This window comes from Fusarium solani, assembly GCF_023522795.1.
Source record: "Fusarium solani strain SB1 chromosome Unknown bctg00000012, whole genome shotgun sequence".
In the NCBI taxonomy this organism is placed as follows: domain Eukaryota; kingdom Fungi; phylum Ascomycota; class Sordariomycetes; order Hypocreales; family Nectriaceae; genus Fusarium; species Fusarium solani.
This window is the reverse complement of record NW_027072146.1, coordinates 1,976,608-1,992,795: the sequence shown is the minus strand read 5'-3', so window position 1 is coordinate 1,992,795 and position 16,188 is coordinate 1,976,608. Positions and strand designations below refer to the sequence as shown.

General features: G+C 51.1%; 4 protein-coding genes across 4 annotated transcripts; 2 read left to right on the top strand and 2 right to left on the bottom strand.

Annotated features, from left to right (window-relative positions):
• Window positions 1-31: 31 nt before the first annotated feature.
• Window positions 32-3,738, top strand: MRS44_016684 (uncharacterized protein; the record flags this gene model as incomplete). The annotated part of the gene is made up of 12 exons (XM_065618136.1): window positions 32-58; window positions 207-459; window positions 516-1,022; window positions 1,315-1,363; window positions 1,407-1,526; window positions 1,581-1,684; window positions 1,743-1,862; window positions 1,916-2,460; window positions 2,508-2,828; window positions 2,876-2,965; window positions 3,017-3,203; window positions 3,269-3,738. 12 exons carry the CDS (start codon window positions 32-34, stop codon window positions 3,736-3,738), a joined length of 2,793 nt encoding a protein of 930 aa, XP_065474208.1.
• A 93-nt stretch (window positions 3,739-3,831) lies between these two features.
• MRS44_016683 (uncharacterized protein) lies at window positions 3,832-7,195 on the bottom strand (the record flags this gene model as incomplete). The annotated part of the gene is made up of 5 exons (XM_065618135.1): window positions 3,832-6,126; window positions 6,384-6,676; window positions 6,726-6,866; window positions 6,920-7,029; window positions 7,077-7,195. 5 exons carry the CDS (start codon window positions 7,193-7,195, stop codon window positions 3,832-3,834), a joined length of 2,958 nt encoding a protein of 985 aa, XP_065474207.1.
• A 4,427-nt stretch (window positions 7,196-11,622) lies between these two features.
• MRS44_016682 (uncharacterized protein) lies at window positions 11,623-13,155 on the top strand (the record flags this gene model as incomplete). Its single annotated transcript, XM_065618134.1, has 4 exons — window positions 11,623-11,857; window positions 11,910-12,155; window positions 12,252-12,663; window positions 12,726-13,155. The coding sequence occupies 4 exons, from the start codon at window positions 11,623-11,625 to the stop codon at window positions 13,153-13,155; spliced, it is 1,323 nt and encodes a 440-aa protein (XP_065474206.1).
• Window positions 13,156-13,413: 258 nt separating this feature from the next.
• On the bottom strand, window positions 13,414-14,433 carry MRS44_016681 (uncharacterized protein; the record flags this gene model as incomplete). Its single annotated transcript, XM_046282005.2, has 2 exons — window positions 13,414-14,036; window positions 14,085-14,433. The coding sequence occupies 2 exons, from the start codon at window positions 14,431-14,433 to the stop codon at window positions 13,414-13,416; spliced, it is 972 nt and encodes a 323-aa protein (XP_046130733.2).
• Between the last annotated feature and the right edge of the window lie 1,755 nt (window positions 14,434-16,188).

Below are 16,188 nucleotides of genomic sequence, written 5' to 3'. Positions count from 1 at the left end.
TGTAAAATAAATAATCAGAAAAGAAACAAGTATGCTTGCCTGTCAGAACACCCTCAGGGTAAGGTTTGCTGCAGGGCAGCTTTGCAAGGTATGGATGTCGACGCCAATTGCCTATGCTGGCAACTAGGCTAATTACAAATAACCGGTCGCCTCTGTCTCTATCAGCGGCAACCACATTGACTGTCCAGTTTGCTGACAATTTACAGGCCTTTGGTGTGAGACTGGTCACGAACCCGCAAGTCGTCCAATTAGCCAAGAATGCAGGTTTCGATAGTCTCTTTATCGACCTGGAGCACTCTAGTCTCTCAGTAGACGATGCGAGCAAGCTCTGTTGCGCTGGACTTTCCCTTGGCACAACGCCCTTTGTCCGTGTACCGCATCAAAGCGGCAATGGGTTCGTCCAGAAGGTGCTGGACGGAGGCGCAATGGGTGTCATCTTCCCGCATGTGCAGAGCGCCGGTATGCAGCTAGTCCTCAGGCTAAAGCCGACATTTGCTAACACCTCTATTTTCCAGAGGAAGCCAAAGCGGCTGTAGCAATTTCGAAATACCCGCCAATGGGCTGCCGGTCAATGACAGGGCAACTACCCGTCTTCTCTCTCAAGACTTTACCACAGCACCAGGTCATCCGCGAGAGCAACACTTCTGCATCTACAGTTTTCGTCATGATAGAAAACGAAACAGCCATCGAAAAGATCGACGAAATCGCTTCTGTGGAAGGAGTGGATGTTCTCCTCATCGGATCCAACGACCTAGCCATCGAGCTAGGCGTGCCAGGAGAGTTCCGCAGCGACAGATTCAAGGGAGCATTGAGACAAGTGAGCGCAGCCTGTAAGAAGCACGGCAAAGTCATGGGTCTTGCAGGCATCTACGACCAGCCTGATATCCATGACTGGGCCATTCACTCGCTGGGTGTGCGCTTCATGCTTTGCCAGCAAGATTCTGGGTTGATCGCTGGTGGAGCGACAAAGTGTTTGGCGGCGGTTGCAAATGTCGAGAATGCTCATGTGACAAACCGGGATAGTAAGCTAGCTTAGCGACCCGATAAAGACATAATACCCCATGAATATTCGGTCTCGGGGCATCGTGACTTGCCTTGGTGACTGTCTGGGAGCACGCCTCCTTATCCATCTGTCTAAGCGGCCATCATCATACGTTGAGCGCCGGCCGAACATTGACAGCAGCCTCTTTAAACCTGGGCTCTTTCCTGATTGCTCAAGGGAGTCCAATGTCCCCCCATAAATGCGGAACCTGTCTTGGCCGGTACCTTGGTTAGCGAATTACGATGACGCCCCCTCCCAGCAACCACGAACAGGAGAGGACAGCGCCAAAGCCTCGGCGCGCAGCGTGAGTCATGGTGACGGGTATGTCAGAGTGGATTATATGCTAACCAATGCCTTGGCGTAGCTGCGTCGCATGCCGGGAACGCAAAGTCCGATGTTCCGGATCACAACCATGTACCAACTGCGTGCGCCGCGAATCAGAATGCTTCTTTGAACACGAGAGGAAGATTGTTGTCTCCGAAAGGTGAGTGTTACAAGCCTTTGTCTGCGTACTAGGACACGAGTTGAATGTATCAAGATACCTGAATGAATTGAAACGCAAAGCCGAAGATGACCAGCTTGGCCCCGACTCGGCACGGGCAAACCGTCGACTGACGCCATCAGAGAATCATGAAGCGCAGGGTCAGGATCGCCTTCAACCCACGATCGCGGCCATAAGTTCATTTTTAACACATCACAGTGATTGCGCGAGAAGATGACAATGACCAAGCCGAGATCTCAAACGACCACTTGAAAGGCCTGAGAAACCCTTTAGTCACGAATTCTCCTAGCTTCATGACGGATAATCAAGGCAAACGACGTGAGTTGGGTCTGGCATCACTCCACGCAAAAATGGCTAATCACTGCTAATAGGCTTCTTGGGCCCATCGTCAACATGGGCATATAGCCGACATGCCATGAGCATGATTCAGGCACACCTCGGTGAACACTCCTCACCGGATGTTCCGATGAACGTCGATGGCACTGCTTTCCCATTGGATACAGCTTCATTGAAGGATCATTCCAGTTTGACGACCTTGGACAATTTGCCTTCGTTTGACTATGCCATTTACTTGACCAACACTGTCAAGTTCCACATTACCCAAACTTACTATTTGTTTGAGGAATCCAACTTTAATCGGACTCTACATGTCATATACAGTCAGGACCCTCCGCCAATAGACTCCAACCGACTCGAGTACATACAGTACTTTGTCGTTATGGCTCTGGGCAAGGCCTTGTTGGGGCGCGCTGGATCTAGTGCACAACCACCGGGAAACGAATACTTCTTACAAGCCATCAAAATGTTTCCGGATATAACAGGACTTTGTCAAGATCCAATTTTATCTGTTGAGATCTGCTGTGGTCTAGCTCTATACCTTCAGTCGATTGACCATCGAAACAGCGCCTACCTTTATGTAAGTCCCTTCCTGAATCTTCCAGGTGGTGGACTAATACTCTATAGCTTGGGCTGGCTCTACGCGTCTCTCTAAGTCAAGGCCTTCATCGTGATCTGACAGGGGGCTATCTCGATCCTACTGAAGAAACAAGACATCGAAGTGCCTGGTGGACCCTGTACATTTTGGACAGGAAATTTGCATCACTGATGGGCGCCCCGAGCTCGATAAACGATGGAGATATTTCAGTTTCGACTAACCAAGCCTATGCAGCTGTTTATGCGACGGATGATCGACTTGGTTCATCCTTCCGGCTCATGACAAACACACAGGGTCACCTATTCTGGACTCGAGAAGCCTTGCAGCTGTTTAAGCTCGGAGATGATTTGGTTCTGCGTCTTCGAAACCAGAGCTGATTCTTCGAGAATTGGCCAAGCTAGATGATTTGGCCAGTCCCCAGAGGAAGCCAGGGAACTCCAGTCCCGTTGGTCGAGTTTCAGCAACACTGAATCTTTGCTATCACCAGGTATGCCCAGAGTTCACCTATCTATAGCACATGGTACTAACTGGACATTAGTGCATTCTTCTAGCTACACGACCCCTTCTGATCTGTCTTCTTCGTGACAGGCTGCAGGACAAGACGTCTGGTGGTAGTCCCGATCGACATACCGTTGAGCCCATCACGGCTCTTCTGAAAACGTCGAGTGAATCTGCGAGCAAGTCATTGCGCATATTGGCTGCCTTGCAATCGCATGACCTGTTAGGTGGGTATTTTATCTCTCACCCTGTGCGCGTTAATAGTACTAGGCTTACGTGGGGATATGTATAGAAATATTTCTCCCCTTTGACCTTGAGCAGATATTCTCGTCAGGTTTCATCATTACACTAATCTCGGCCATACACCCGTTCCCAAACGCTGTGGATGGATCTGGCTTTGACAAGTCCCTAAACCTACTCGACACACTCATTGCCAACGGCAATATCCCAGCACGCTTCCGTCGCGAGGAGCTTGTTCGTCTACACGAGATGCTGCTCCTTGTCAGCCAGCAAGAGATCAATCCCGAAGACGTAGGAGGCGATGTGTTGGATCCATCGAATGCCATGCCCCATAGCATGTCGCCGAACCAGATATTATCTATTGCCAACTTGTTGGATTCTTATCCAGATCTAGACAGCATAGTAGGCGTAGGAACTGAGGGGTGGTTGTGGGAAACAGACACTGCAGCAGTTCAGCATTTGGAACCTCAGACAGGCCAAGATGTCCCAGATATTGGCAGTCCTCAGACCGAAATACCCTGATGGTTAAGCAGAATACTCTTATTATAGCACTAGCACAAGGATAGCATTGAGGGAACTCGTCTTTATATGTATGTAGTTGTGCATATCAAAGGCTCAGGTATCCTTCGTTAGAAGCTGTAGGAATTGTGTACCTGTTGATAAATACCCCCCGTCTTGAAGCTCAAGAACGGAGTGACGTTCCGCACCTCCCCCGTCCTCCGTGTCGTTGCTGCTGTCGGGTCCCCGGCCTCGCCTCTTCAGCTGGATAGCGTCAATGGTTGCATTGACACCGTGAAAGAAACGAGACATCTCGCGGAGCTTCTGGCTGAGAAAATCAACATCGGCAAAATCGACTGCAGTGATGAAATCGCCAGCTCCTTCGGTGTCAACCTCCATGTCTTCCAGCAACGTGGACGCTGCGACAAAGATGCTATATGCCAGGAAGGGAGTCACCGTGTACCCCTTATCGTCGATGGCTTCAACAATCGCCAGAGTCTGCAAGATCTTTTGGCAAGCAACCTGGGCAGATCTCTTGCTCCTCTCATATGTAATAAGTGATTGAGATCTTCTGCTTGATAAGAGTGCGACAAAGGTGTAGAAGTAGAGGTGGAGCATCAAAAAGAGACCGCCATGTCCATCACTCAAAGACTTCTTATAAGTATCCGTGCTGAAGAGAAGACTAGCGTCGAGCTGCTTGTGGCATTGTACCACCTTCTTCTCAAGGTCGTCGATTTCTTCAAGGGGGCAGGTGGATTCGGCGCCCTTGTTCAGGTTGAATAGCTCAACAGCTTCAGAAAAGACGTACATGGAACGTGCCATTGCAGGAAAGATGAAGTGACACATCTTGTGAGAACCGTCAAAGTCGAGGTGCACCGGCTTCATATCATCTGAGGTTGGGAGCGGCACCTCGATCTCGGCACGTCTGATGGTGGGCGGACGTCCCATAAGCAGGGAGACATAGACGTCCAGGGTGAAGACAGACCAAAACATGACGAGTCTTGACTTTTGTTGATGAAGAGTAGACTGTTCGTCAGTGGGAACGCGAATGCCCTTCGGACTGGGCGGAGCGTGATCATAGAAAGCCGCTCGCGGATCGAGGTCGGTCGTGTCAGAACGATGAAGGCCGAGGTCCTGGGCCATGCGGATGGCCATGCCTGAGAACATCCACAAGCCCCCTTCGCCACTGTTGCTTCCAAATTCTGCCCAGGAAAGGATGATGAGCCCAGCAACCACGTCGGGTGCAGGGAACGCCAAGAGACACATGAGTTGTTCCTTGGCGGCTTTGAGGAACTGTGCCCCTGTCCGCCACTCATGGCCTAATTCCGAATCGCTGTCTGTCGTCAACTGAAACATGTCGGCCGGGCAAAAGCGAGCCGTCAGGGCCAAGACGGAGCTAATGAGGAACTTGGATGCCTGCCTCGAACGGACGTGGCTTGCAAGGATATGTCTGTTGAGAAAAGGAAAATGGCCGCCAAAGGTCTGGAAGAAGATATCGAGGGCCCGATATACCGTGTCGAAAGGTAGTCCGTAGAAGCAATCTGGTACCACATCAGATCGACAGCCCGAAGAAGTGACGGAAGATGGCGTTTGTTGCGTGCTAATGGACATATCTACTTCACCCAGGTCTTCCAACAGTGGCCCTGAACTGCAATCATGACGCGCTCCTACAGCGACGGAGAGTCGTTTCAGGCCAGGAGCCACCGCCGTTGGGCCGTATCGTCGGAATATGCGGAGACGAATTTGTTTTGGTCGCGCCTTTGCGGCGGGGATGGCAATCGAGTCTGAATCGTCACGATCACTTGGTAAAGTAACGGCGTCGAGATTCAGAAGATAGTCTTCAACAGCAGGCCACGCTGGCGACGTGGCCATGGTCCCTAGGCCTTCATTGCCCATGTCCAAAATTCCTGCTTGGGGCCACGACATTGGCATTGGAGAATGGCCGCGATCGAACGAATTTGTAGGGTCGCCAATCCCAAATAAACTTGGGGGATCGCTTTGAAGATCTGGTAAGATAAGCTGATTCGCAGTCCCCGTCTCTGCGTTTACTTGTGATGGCAAATGCTCTGTCGGGGATCCGCCAGCCCGAGGTGGATGCGATTCAGTGCTACTGCCCGCCACCTGCTCATGTCTAGCATGCAGTTTACGTCGTTTCCGCCCGTCTGTCGTGTCCCAGATACATTCCATGTTGGCTTGCCTACAGGCACGACAGGAACGTTCGCTAGAGTTGTCGCCTAGATGGCATTTCACCTTTCGCGCCCGACACATGCGGCAGGCCTTGGACGAGAGGCGACTTCGATTGGAACGGATGAGCGGGGAGTTGGGGAGGAAATCGTTGGTCGTGCTGACGCGGAAAGTCGCCGTCATTGGTACATCGCCGCTGCCGTCAGGCTGCATTTTGACCACGAGGTTCTGATCCAATGGAAGGATATGAAAGTTGAAGTTGACACCTTAGATCGTGGGGTCACGGTCGGGCGGTCATGGTGGTGTAAGAAGCGAGTTAGGTAGAGTGCGAGTGGGATGGAAGTAGCTGATGTAAAAGTATTACGAAAAAAAAAAAAAAAAAAAAGGCCTACCCTGTAGCCTAGAATGGTTTAATATGCTTTTTCCCAACTCTTCCAATTAACGCTCTTGCGTCTCTGCCACCCTTTTTATACTTCATTCCTCACAAGGAACATCTCAACCACCACCTTCCCATTCGTATTTCGCAAGATCTTCAGAGACCGCAAATCCTGCAAGATCCAGTCGGGAGCCGACAACGCAATCTGCTCATACGTATGGCTAGTTAGTAAGCCGATAACCTTGCAGCCCGCTGCCTTGCCGGCCGCAATGCCCGCGGGGCTATCTTCAATGACAAGTATGTCAAACCGTTGGTCAACCATGCCGAGCCTTTCACGCCCCAGCACATAAGCAGTAGGATCTGGCTTGCCCTTCTCCACAGATTCTGCCGTGACGAGGAGTTCTAGCGCCGTCGGCAGTGGTAGCTTCCGCGTTTCCCGCCATTGTTGTACGAGTGGTAGGGTGCTCGACGTCACAAGAGCCCAGGGCACAGAATGCGCGGCGAGAGCAGAAAGTAAAGTCGACAGCACCTGGAATCTCTTTGGCCAAGTAACCGTGATTGACCGGAATCACGCCTTCAATGGACCTTACGACTAAAAGCAGTCAGCTAAGTACATGGGTTTTTGAGGTCATCATGGCGACATACAGTCCCACGTGGCGAAATCTGGCGCAACGACTTGCAGCACATCGAGGCTGCGACGACCATGCGACATCTCGAGGATAACTCTTGGATCGACGTTGATCTTCTTTCCTACACTGAAAGATGTCAGAGAGACCCAGCTCTGCCCCAAGTCATCGCTTACTCTGCCCAATGCTTGACGACGGCTTCTGTTGAGTCGATGAGCGTCCCGTCCAGGTCGACGAGAAGCCCGTCAAAAACGGCCTCCTCTCTTTGGTATTCTTCAACTTGATGCTCGTTCATCTTGTTTATTGTGTATAAGGGAAGTCATAGTATGAGACAGAAATGAAAAGGATTTGTGCTTTTGAGATGTTGAGCTTCATTGACACTTTACCCCTTTGGGATCTCCGAGCTATCTGTGGGTTCGGGCGTCGAACCGATGTGAGCCCTGGCCTCATGTTGCATCGAGTCGGAGATGTCGTAATTACTGATCTGGGTGATTTCCGTGGCATTTTATGTCCGTCTCAAAGGGGATGGGAATAATCTAGAACTGCATAGATATAGCTCATTTTTATATCTCTCGGAACCTACCACTTAGGATGTCTCTCAATGGAAAAGTCCATGCCGTTACTGGCGGTGCATCGGGAATTGGTCTGGCAACGGTTGAGCTGCTTCTCAGTCGTGGCGCATTTGTTTCCTTGTGCGACATCGAGGACGCATCGTTAGAGCGCGTCGCAACGAGTACCTTTAAAACACTAAACTCAGATTTAACTAAAGCTCGAGAAGCCCCCCTGTACTTGCGAAAGGCTGATGTGAGGAGTCAGCAGTAGGTCGAAGGCTAGATTAGCAAGATTATCTAACGTTTCGGTCGTCTGGATGGAGCAGCGAACTTGGCAGGTGTCATTCCAAAGTCTCATAATATCGCTTACCTTTGCATTCACGGTGGATGGAATTGTTAGCAATCTAACAAGTAGACAGCTCAACACACAGTGGAGTTTTAGATATATCGTGGCCGGGCACCAAGAGCCGTGTTTTGGTGATGATCTTGGAGCCAGCCCCGTCGACGCTAACAGGTTTCGGAGACCCGGACTTACCATTTTTGGTCTCCGAGAGCAGGGGGGCTTGTGAGGCTGACCTGGATATCATGCGGGGAAAAGCGGGAATGGGGCTCTCCAAATTCTTTGGGGATCCCGTTTTCCAAGCTGCCAATTCCTGTCTCCCAAAAAGCCCGCAACTATCAAGGCCCTGCGGATCGACTTTTGCCCAAGTTCACCATTCGGGGCAAAAGTGCAAGATGCTGCATGGTTTATCCATCACACATGACCACTTATTTGCCATGGTTGGGGCGGGGCAATGTGCACACTACAGGCATGATGCTCTTTCAGGTACCGGCAACCTTCCGCCCTGTCTATATGATATGCTCGGGTTATCTCTAAAGAGACCGGGCGTAACGCGAAGCGACCTGTCTTGAATCGCAAATGGGTTCAAGATAATCGCGGCTGAGTGCGATGAAAGCGCAGAGTTTCATTGCATGTGACGTCGACAGCCTCACTGCTTGAGCTGCTATAAGATCACTACAAAAGCAGAGCACAGGACCTGATCGAAACAAATTTGACATGCCAGAAGAACAATCGTTTCTCAACTCATATCTTTGACCCAAACAACGCTTAATGTGAGGTCTATTCCGCTCGCCCCTGAAATCACTGACCCTTCTTAGACTCCATCCCACAACAATGGCAGATTGCTCCACCTGCAACGGAAGCGCGATGGTGACTATAGAATGTCAAGGGTGCGATGGTTCGGGCGAGTTGCGACAAAAGTGCGGTGACTGTGACGGCGGTGACTGTGATGAGTGCGGTGGGACCAGAGTCGTCATGGTTACCTGTTGGAACTGTCGTGGGTCGGGAGTTTATCGAGTGTCTTGTGAAGATTGCAGTGGGCGAGGCTACACTTGACAGGCTAGGACCTCTATTGTTGGTATTGATATCTCTTGTGTCTGATCTCAAACAGGGGATCTACATACTCCCATCTCCCTGGGGCCAATGATCCATCAGTGAAGGAAAGATCGCATTGTCAGCGTCTGCCATCATCAAAGGGAGGTCATCGAAGAACGAAGTGAAACTAGAAAACGGAATGTTACTTTTGCCATAATCGGGTACTGCAAGACTTGTCAGATCCGGATCTTTGTTCCGATGTGTTGGGTTCTGACCTTCGCTCGTTTGAGACTCAGGTCCATCTAGCTTTCCGAGCACGACTCTCAGAGCCATGACTACTTTGCCTGATTCTCTGGAAAAGTCGTTTGTGCTACTCCAGATGGCGAGGCTTCTTTCCAGTAGGCTCCGTACTTCGGTCAAATCTTGAGGCGACAGTTTGTCATTGCGATGCTGTACTATAAAGCATGCGACGCTGGCCGCTAAAAAGTAGCCATTGTTCATGAAGCAAGAGTCAGGAATGCCAGTAGGCCTGGACGAATCTAGGACCTCTGATTCCTCCGCCATGAGGTGCTGCAGTCGTAGGATCTCCAAGGCCGCCTCGATGACGATACTCCAGGACTGGTCGCTGTCAGTCGGTTCCTTGCACGTACCAAGAAACTTCCAGTTGATGAGAATTCTGGCTCTCTGGTAGTGCATGTAAAAGTTGATTCGCTTTCCGAGTGAACAAGATCTCATCAGCTCGGGTTCTCTCTACGTTGAGGAATAACTATACTGCTTACTTGAGATACAACGCTCGGGGGGTCCAGCAGTGACTCAGATATGGGACGGAATTGGCACGGTCCAGGAAGGCTTGAATACGTCGTGTCCAGTTTCCCATTTGCCGCCAGAATGTCCTCGTGGGCGAGTGCGTGAGGACTAGAGACCATGTCCGACACAACGCCCATACATACGGCGACGTGAAACTTTGCGATGATCACAGTGCTCGAGGTAAGCTCGTCGATAGGTCTCGGCGGCGGCAGTTCAGTCGAGCTAGCGTCAAAGTCACTATTCTGTAGGTTTCGAGGTGGCGTGGTGTCGTTGAGCGAGTGCTTGATGCTACTCGGAAGGCCCATTTGGGTTGCGAATCCTGTGTCGAGCGAGTATATCATAGCCCACATCCGGCGTCTCATCTCTCCTTGGTATGGGGATAAGGACTTGAAGTGCTGAGGGTCTCGATGGTAGCCCATGCGAATGGCTGCCCAAACCTTTTTTAGCAGACCCCAAACCAAGCGGATCTGATGGAGACTTACCTATTTGAACAATATTACCCATCAAGAGCCACACTCTGATGTTGGAGTCCTTGTTCAGGTTGTTCTCGATGACGATGTAGTGAACAAGGGTCTCCATGATATCCGGGCCTCCTTTGGCAAACTGAGCTTGTATAAGGCATTGGACAACTTTTTCTCTGTAGACTAGTATCCTTGGCATCTCTGTAGATTGCGAGGGGTACGCGGCGGTTCCCTGGGCTTTTGAGAGGCAGCTTTGCTGACTCTGAACTTGTATGGTGAGGCAGAAGATGCTGTACAAGAGGCCAAGCCAGGAGACGGAAGCTGCGCTAGGATCCTTCCAGAATTCATTATACTTGACCACTGTGGTTAGCAAAAACAGGTCCTTGATGGTATGGGCGAAGACTTACCCTCTTCAAGAACTCTGACGGGTGTATCGCAGCTGTTCGGTAAAGAGTCAGCAGGGACGTGTGAGGGTACACTATTTTCCCTATTACGTACATCGATATTCCTGAGCCCGAAAGTAGAATGCGATCAATGCGTCAGATTCTCTCCTGGGCGGCAGTCCATCGAGAAGTTCTTGGTGAGTGACGTGTTTACACCCTTCGAAAAGGCGGACGGTCTGGTCAAGGGGCGATGAGCCATCGTCAAATGCAGTCTCTGCTTGGACCGGATCCTCTTGGTCCTTGGTCTCTGTCACACCGCTAAGAACAGTTGTCCAATGAGTCGAATCTTTGAAGCCGGTTCCAGACCTGGTCAAGTGCAGGTTCGTGGCCTCTGGTGATGGGACCGAGGTCAAACTTCTGGGCGTTGCAAGCCCGCTTAGCTCGCTAGCAGATGGACTGCTATCATACGTAGCAGGGGAAACGATGTTTGGCTGTCTAGACGCAGAAGATAGTGACGAGGAATCGGTGTAAGTACATGTAGACTCGAGATGTCGTTTCTGAAAGGTATTGCGCCTAAGCTTCAACATCCTCCGTCATTCTCACGCTTGGAATAACTCACTATACAATGAGAGCAAGGCTTTTGGCGGTCACACTTTCTCCTGTTCGCTGCGTCAGCACTGGGGATGTGGCTGCGGAGGAGGCGGTCCTAACGCACTTTCGCTGGCGGCAGGAATTGCATGACAGCTGCGGCTTGTCCCGGCGGCGACCTGGATGCGGGCGGAGGAGAACTGGAGATCCGTCAGGGAGTCCCATAGTGTATAGGGTCCGCTGGAGATTGATGACTGAACAATGAAAGGGCCGGAGGTGTGGGAAGGAGAGAGAGTAGGAGACTCTCCGAGCCATCCGCCGCCTTTACTATCTCCGCTAGTCAGCACCAATCACGGGCCGCTTGACCCTCCGCACCACCCGCCCATCGTCCGCTGTTCTAAAGTGTCGATTCATAGGGGCTACGTGTATAAATGAATTGACTCCCAGTGATGAGAAGGAAGTAAAAGGTTCACTGCATCCTCAATTACATGCTTTTCGCTTTACACTTTCTTGCCGTCTATTCACTGCCTCGTCTTCTTTCCACTCGTGTTTTGGCCATGACCAACGTGGACAACACTACTCCCCCCATGCACGACCTGAAAAACACACCTCCAGATTCCAGTCTCGGTGGTGAGACTCAGCGAGATGCCGAAGATCCCCGAGAGCCAAGTCCCGATGGACCCCCGGATGGACCTCCTGATGGCGGTGCTGCTGCATGGCTGGTCGTCCTGGGCGCCTGGTGCTGCTCCTTTTCCAGCCCAGGCTGGATCAACAGTCCGTGGCCTCCCGATTGTACTTGCCATCCTAAGTCTCAGCTAGGCTAATGAATATGCTCTTCGACCAGGTGTGGGCAGCTTCCAGCAGTATTATGAGGTTGGGCCTTTGAAAGGCTACTCCAGCAGCACCATTGCCTGGATTCCGTCGCTCCAAATCTTCTTCCTGTTCGCCTTGGGACCTGTCGTTGGCATACTATTCGACAAGTATGGGCCCAGGCCTCTCATCATCGGTGGAACACTTCTTCACGTCTTTGGACTAATGATGGCGTCGTTGGCCAAGACGTACTATCAATTCATCTTGTCCCAGGGAGTGTGTAGTGCCATCGGTGTTGCATGCCTATACTCGCCTGGCAAGTCAAATGCATTCTTTCATTCATCTTTTTCATGCTAACTGATTATGTACGATGCAGCACTTGCCTGTATGACCACCTGGTTCTCCAAGAGGCGTGGAGCAGCTATGGGCATCATGGCGACAGGTTCCTCAGTCGGAGGCGTCATCTTCCCCATAATGATCAGCCGCATGATCAAGAGCACCGGTTACCCTTGGGCTATGAGAACAGCAGCATTTCTCATTCTCGGGTTGCAAACCATTGCAATCCTCACGGTCCGTCCGAGAACGAAGCCCGCGCCCAAAAAGATACCCGCCGGCCGTTATGCTGCACCTTTCACGGAGGTCCCGTTTGTTATACTGCTGTTGGGAATCTTTGTCTTGACTTATGGGATATTCATTCCTATCGACTATTTAGCTGTGCAGGCCTTTCAGGAGGCGCACGTGTCGGAGGAAATGGCCCAATACTTGGTGTCCATCTTCAACGCCGCAAGGTAGGTTGACATTTGGCTATGTTGCTGCAAACCTCGCAAAAGGCTAACCACTATACTTGAAGTCTCTTCGGTCGTCTAGTCGCCGGCTATGGAGCTGATATAATCGGAAGATGGAACATGTTCATCATCGCTTGTGCTCTGTCAGGAATCTCCGAGTTCGCTGTCTGGATCCCCGCCAAACACTCCTCTATCGCGATTGGTTTCGCCATCATGTTTGGTTTCGCTTCGGGAGCCTTCATAGGCCTTTCTGGTGCCCTTCCCATCTCGGTGTCCCCTCCAGCCGAGATTGGCTACCGGCTCGGGGTCCTCCTTCTGGCCATTTCTATCCCAGCCCTCACAATGGCACCCATTGGTGGTGCCATTCTTCAAAATTCGACCAACGGCTGGCTGGATGTCAAAATCTTTGGAGGCGTCATGTGCCTCACGGGATCAGCGATCACACTTGTCTCGAGGTTGCTGTACACCGACAAGAAACTTCTCAAGGTGTTTTAAGGGACAACTTGCCATGGCGATCTCGTGAGTGAACATGGGAGGGACTGCGGGCCAGCTAGGAAGCGACACTTCGTTTGTTCAAAATCGCATAGGTACAAAAGTTGTATAAAACTAATTTGACTCAAGGGAAGTTATAGATGTAGCATAGCTTTGTACATGCTCAATATTTGCCTATAAATACTAGCATCAATCCGCCAGGCACCATTCCTGGCTCCGATTTCATTTTCACATCAATCGTGGCATTCATGCAATGGCACATTAGGCCTTGGGCTCTGCCCATTGATAAGAAAAGGCCTGAACCTTTCCAAAGTTGGGCGTGCCGTCAGCATTGGCAGTCAGAGGCTGAACCATGGCATATCGCGAATCATCACACGCGCCGTTCTTGTTGGAAGTCGCATGGAAGGTGATCCAGGTGTCCTTTCCATCGGGGCTTCTGAAGAAGCTGTTGTGTCCAGTTCCGTAGCTTCCGTTACCGCTCTTGAGAACACAGCCGTTGGACTTCTTCCAGGCAGCAGACTTGGCGGGATCAGTCTTGCCATCCCACTCCAGCAGAGCAACGCAGTAGTCGGGAGTCCAGCAGTAGTTGGCAGAGTAGGCGATGTAGGTTTTGCCGCCAAAGTAGAGCGCGTTCTGGCCCTCTTGCACGGGAACTCCGGACTGCTCCCAGGACTGATCGGGCTGGGAGATGATGCTGAGGTCCCCAACTGACATGTAGTTGGAACCGAGCTTTCGGACGCAGGTCGACTGGTGTTTGACTCCAGTCATGCAGGAGTAGACAAAGTAGTTGCCCCAGCCGTTGAAGCGAAGAATGGTACCGTCAATGCCCCAGTCGTTGGTGAGCTGGGCACCGTAGGACCAAGAATCCCATGGAGAAGCTCCACCTGCATATTGATCAGCGAATATTCATGACTTTGTAGCAAACAACTTACCCTTAAGGACGTGCGAGCGCTGGCCGTCCAGGTTATCTCCAGCCAATCCGGCAGTGTAATAGAGATACCACTTTCCATCAAAGTAGTGGATCTCGGGAGCCCACACATTGCAGCAACGCGAGGCATTGCTGTCCGTGTAGATGACCTTGGGAGTTGCCGTCTTGAGACCCTCAATAGTCTTTGCACGAGACAGTTGAAGGTTGGTCCACTCGGTAGAGATGAGGTAGTAGTAACCGTCAAAATAGGTAACCTGAGGATCACCACCGCCCGGGTTGCGGATGGGGTTGGTAAAGGCACGAGCCGAACCGAACAGCCCGAGGGCCAGGGTGAAGAGGTTCCAAGAGACCATTGTGCAGATGATGCTGAAACGAATCGTTTACCTCAAGTTTCATGTCAGACTCGGGGGCTGTCTTTATACACTTGCTGTCAGCGGCTGAGCTAGCCGGTGGTCACCGCTCAAGCATAGTGCTCACGAGATGCACAAACACGAGCTCCAACTCTACTGGAGGGTTTATTCCACCTCAACGGACGACTTAAGCTTCTCCCACTAGGACCAGGCCGACTTCTCCATCAGGCTAATGGGCCGAAACGGAAGTTTCACGTGGGGCCCCGGTTGAGTTTGTTCACTCTATCCCATGCGGCCCAATAAAAAAGGGACAGGCCTTGTAGGTCCTGGCCAATTTCCAGGGTTACATCTTGTCTCTGAGCATGGAACTCGGGATGCAAACCTCCGAAGTACATAAGGGTGCATAGGACGATATATGGATGCGCCCCAATAAAAATGTCACGCGATTGAAGCCAAGGACCGGATCTCGCTGGAGTGTAGAACTAAGTGCGCAAATTGCATGTGTGGACGGAAAATGGCCTTGCCGTGAGGGGTAGAGAGGCTGGGTCGTGCTGATCACTTACTTGCCCGTTGTCAATGACGTTGCCGGGGGAATCAAGCATTTATGCCAAGAATTATCCAGTCACCGGGGCATGGGGAAGCGGTGTGAATGGACCGGATAGAAGCTGTACAAAAGAGGAGAGTGGCTGGGTAACCAACTAGCTTGCCTGATTCGCTGAATAGATGCCGTTCTAGCCTTCAGATTCCTGCTTACCTTTAAGCTTCGTCATTATGTGCATCACTTTCGCCGACGATCCGTCAAGACAATTGACTTTGCACTAAGCGTAATGTTTAGATTGTAGTGACCTATTGGAAGACATGCTGGTCTAAAAAAGGAAACAGGAAAGGGAAACACTGCGAGGTTCTATCAAGGCGCGGCTGGGAATGGACCAGCCGCTGTAGTCCCTTCGGTCCTATGACAACAAGCCTTTCCTGGAGCACCCATGTCCACGCCTTGACCAATTAAAGCCAGCTGGTGCTCGTGGAAGAAAATAAATGCTGGCACTCCTCGGCAACAAGATCTTCACTATTTAAGGATGGTTGTTGCGTTTGTAAGCCATAGATATGCGATGGACGGGCTAGTTCACGTAGGAAATATGGCACCTTCTTCTACCTGCCGAAAAAAAACACATAAAAACACAATTGACTCCCTGTTTTAGGACCAGTAATCGGCCCAGAATCAACAATCCAGTCTTTTCTCTCTTCACTGCCAAGCAAGTAGACTTATGCCCACCAACCACCAAGGATTTAGGGTGAAGCTACGGGACAAAAAGACAATGCACCCTGTCCAAGGGCAAAAAAGAAACAGGTGATCGGAGATGAGGGACAAGGGATTTGAACCCTTAACCTTCAGGAGATCCCAGTGCACTGGAATCTGACTATGAGGGGAGTTAGTTGAGTGATTTATGAGATGGGATCCATATGATGCTTACCGCGCTACCGTTGCGCCAGCCCCCCTTCGATGACTAACTTGACTTCGAGAGCCGTTAAGAATCCATCGTTCTATCAATAGGCAAAAGATGCAAAAAAAGAAAGAGTTGTAAGGAGATGAGGGACAAGGGATTTGAACCCTTAACCTTCAGGAGATTCCGGTGTACTGGAATCTGACTAATGAGGGAATTAGTGACATGCTGGAGGAGATGGATCACTTGAAGTGACTTACCGCGCTACCGTTGCGCCAGCCCCCCTTGGGTTGGTTGCACTGGGCCTTCAGTTGTC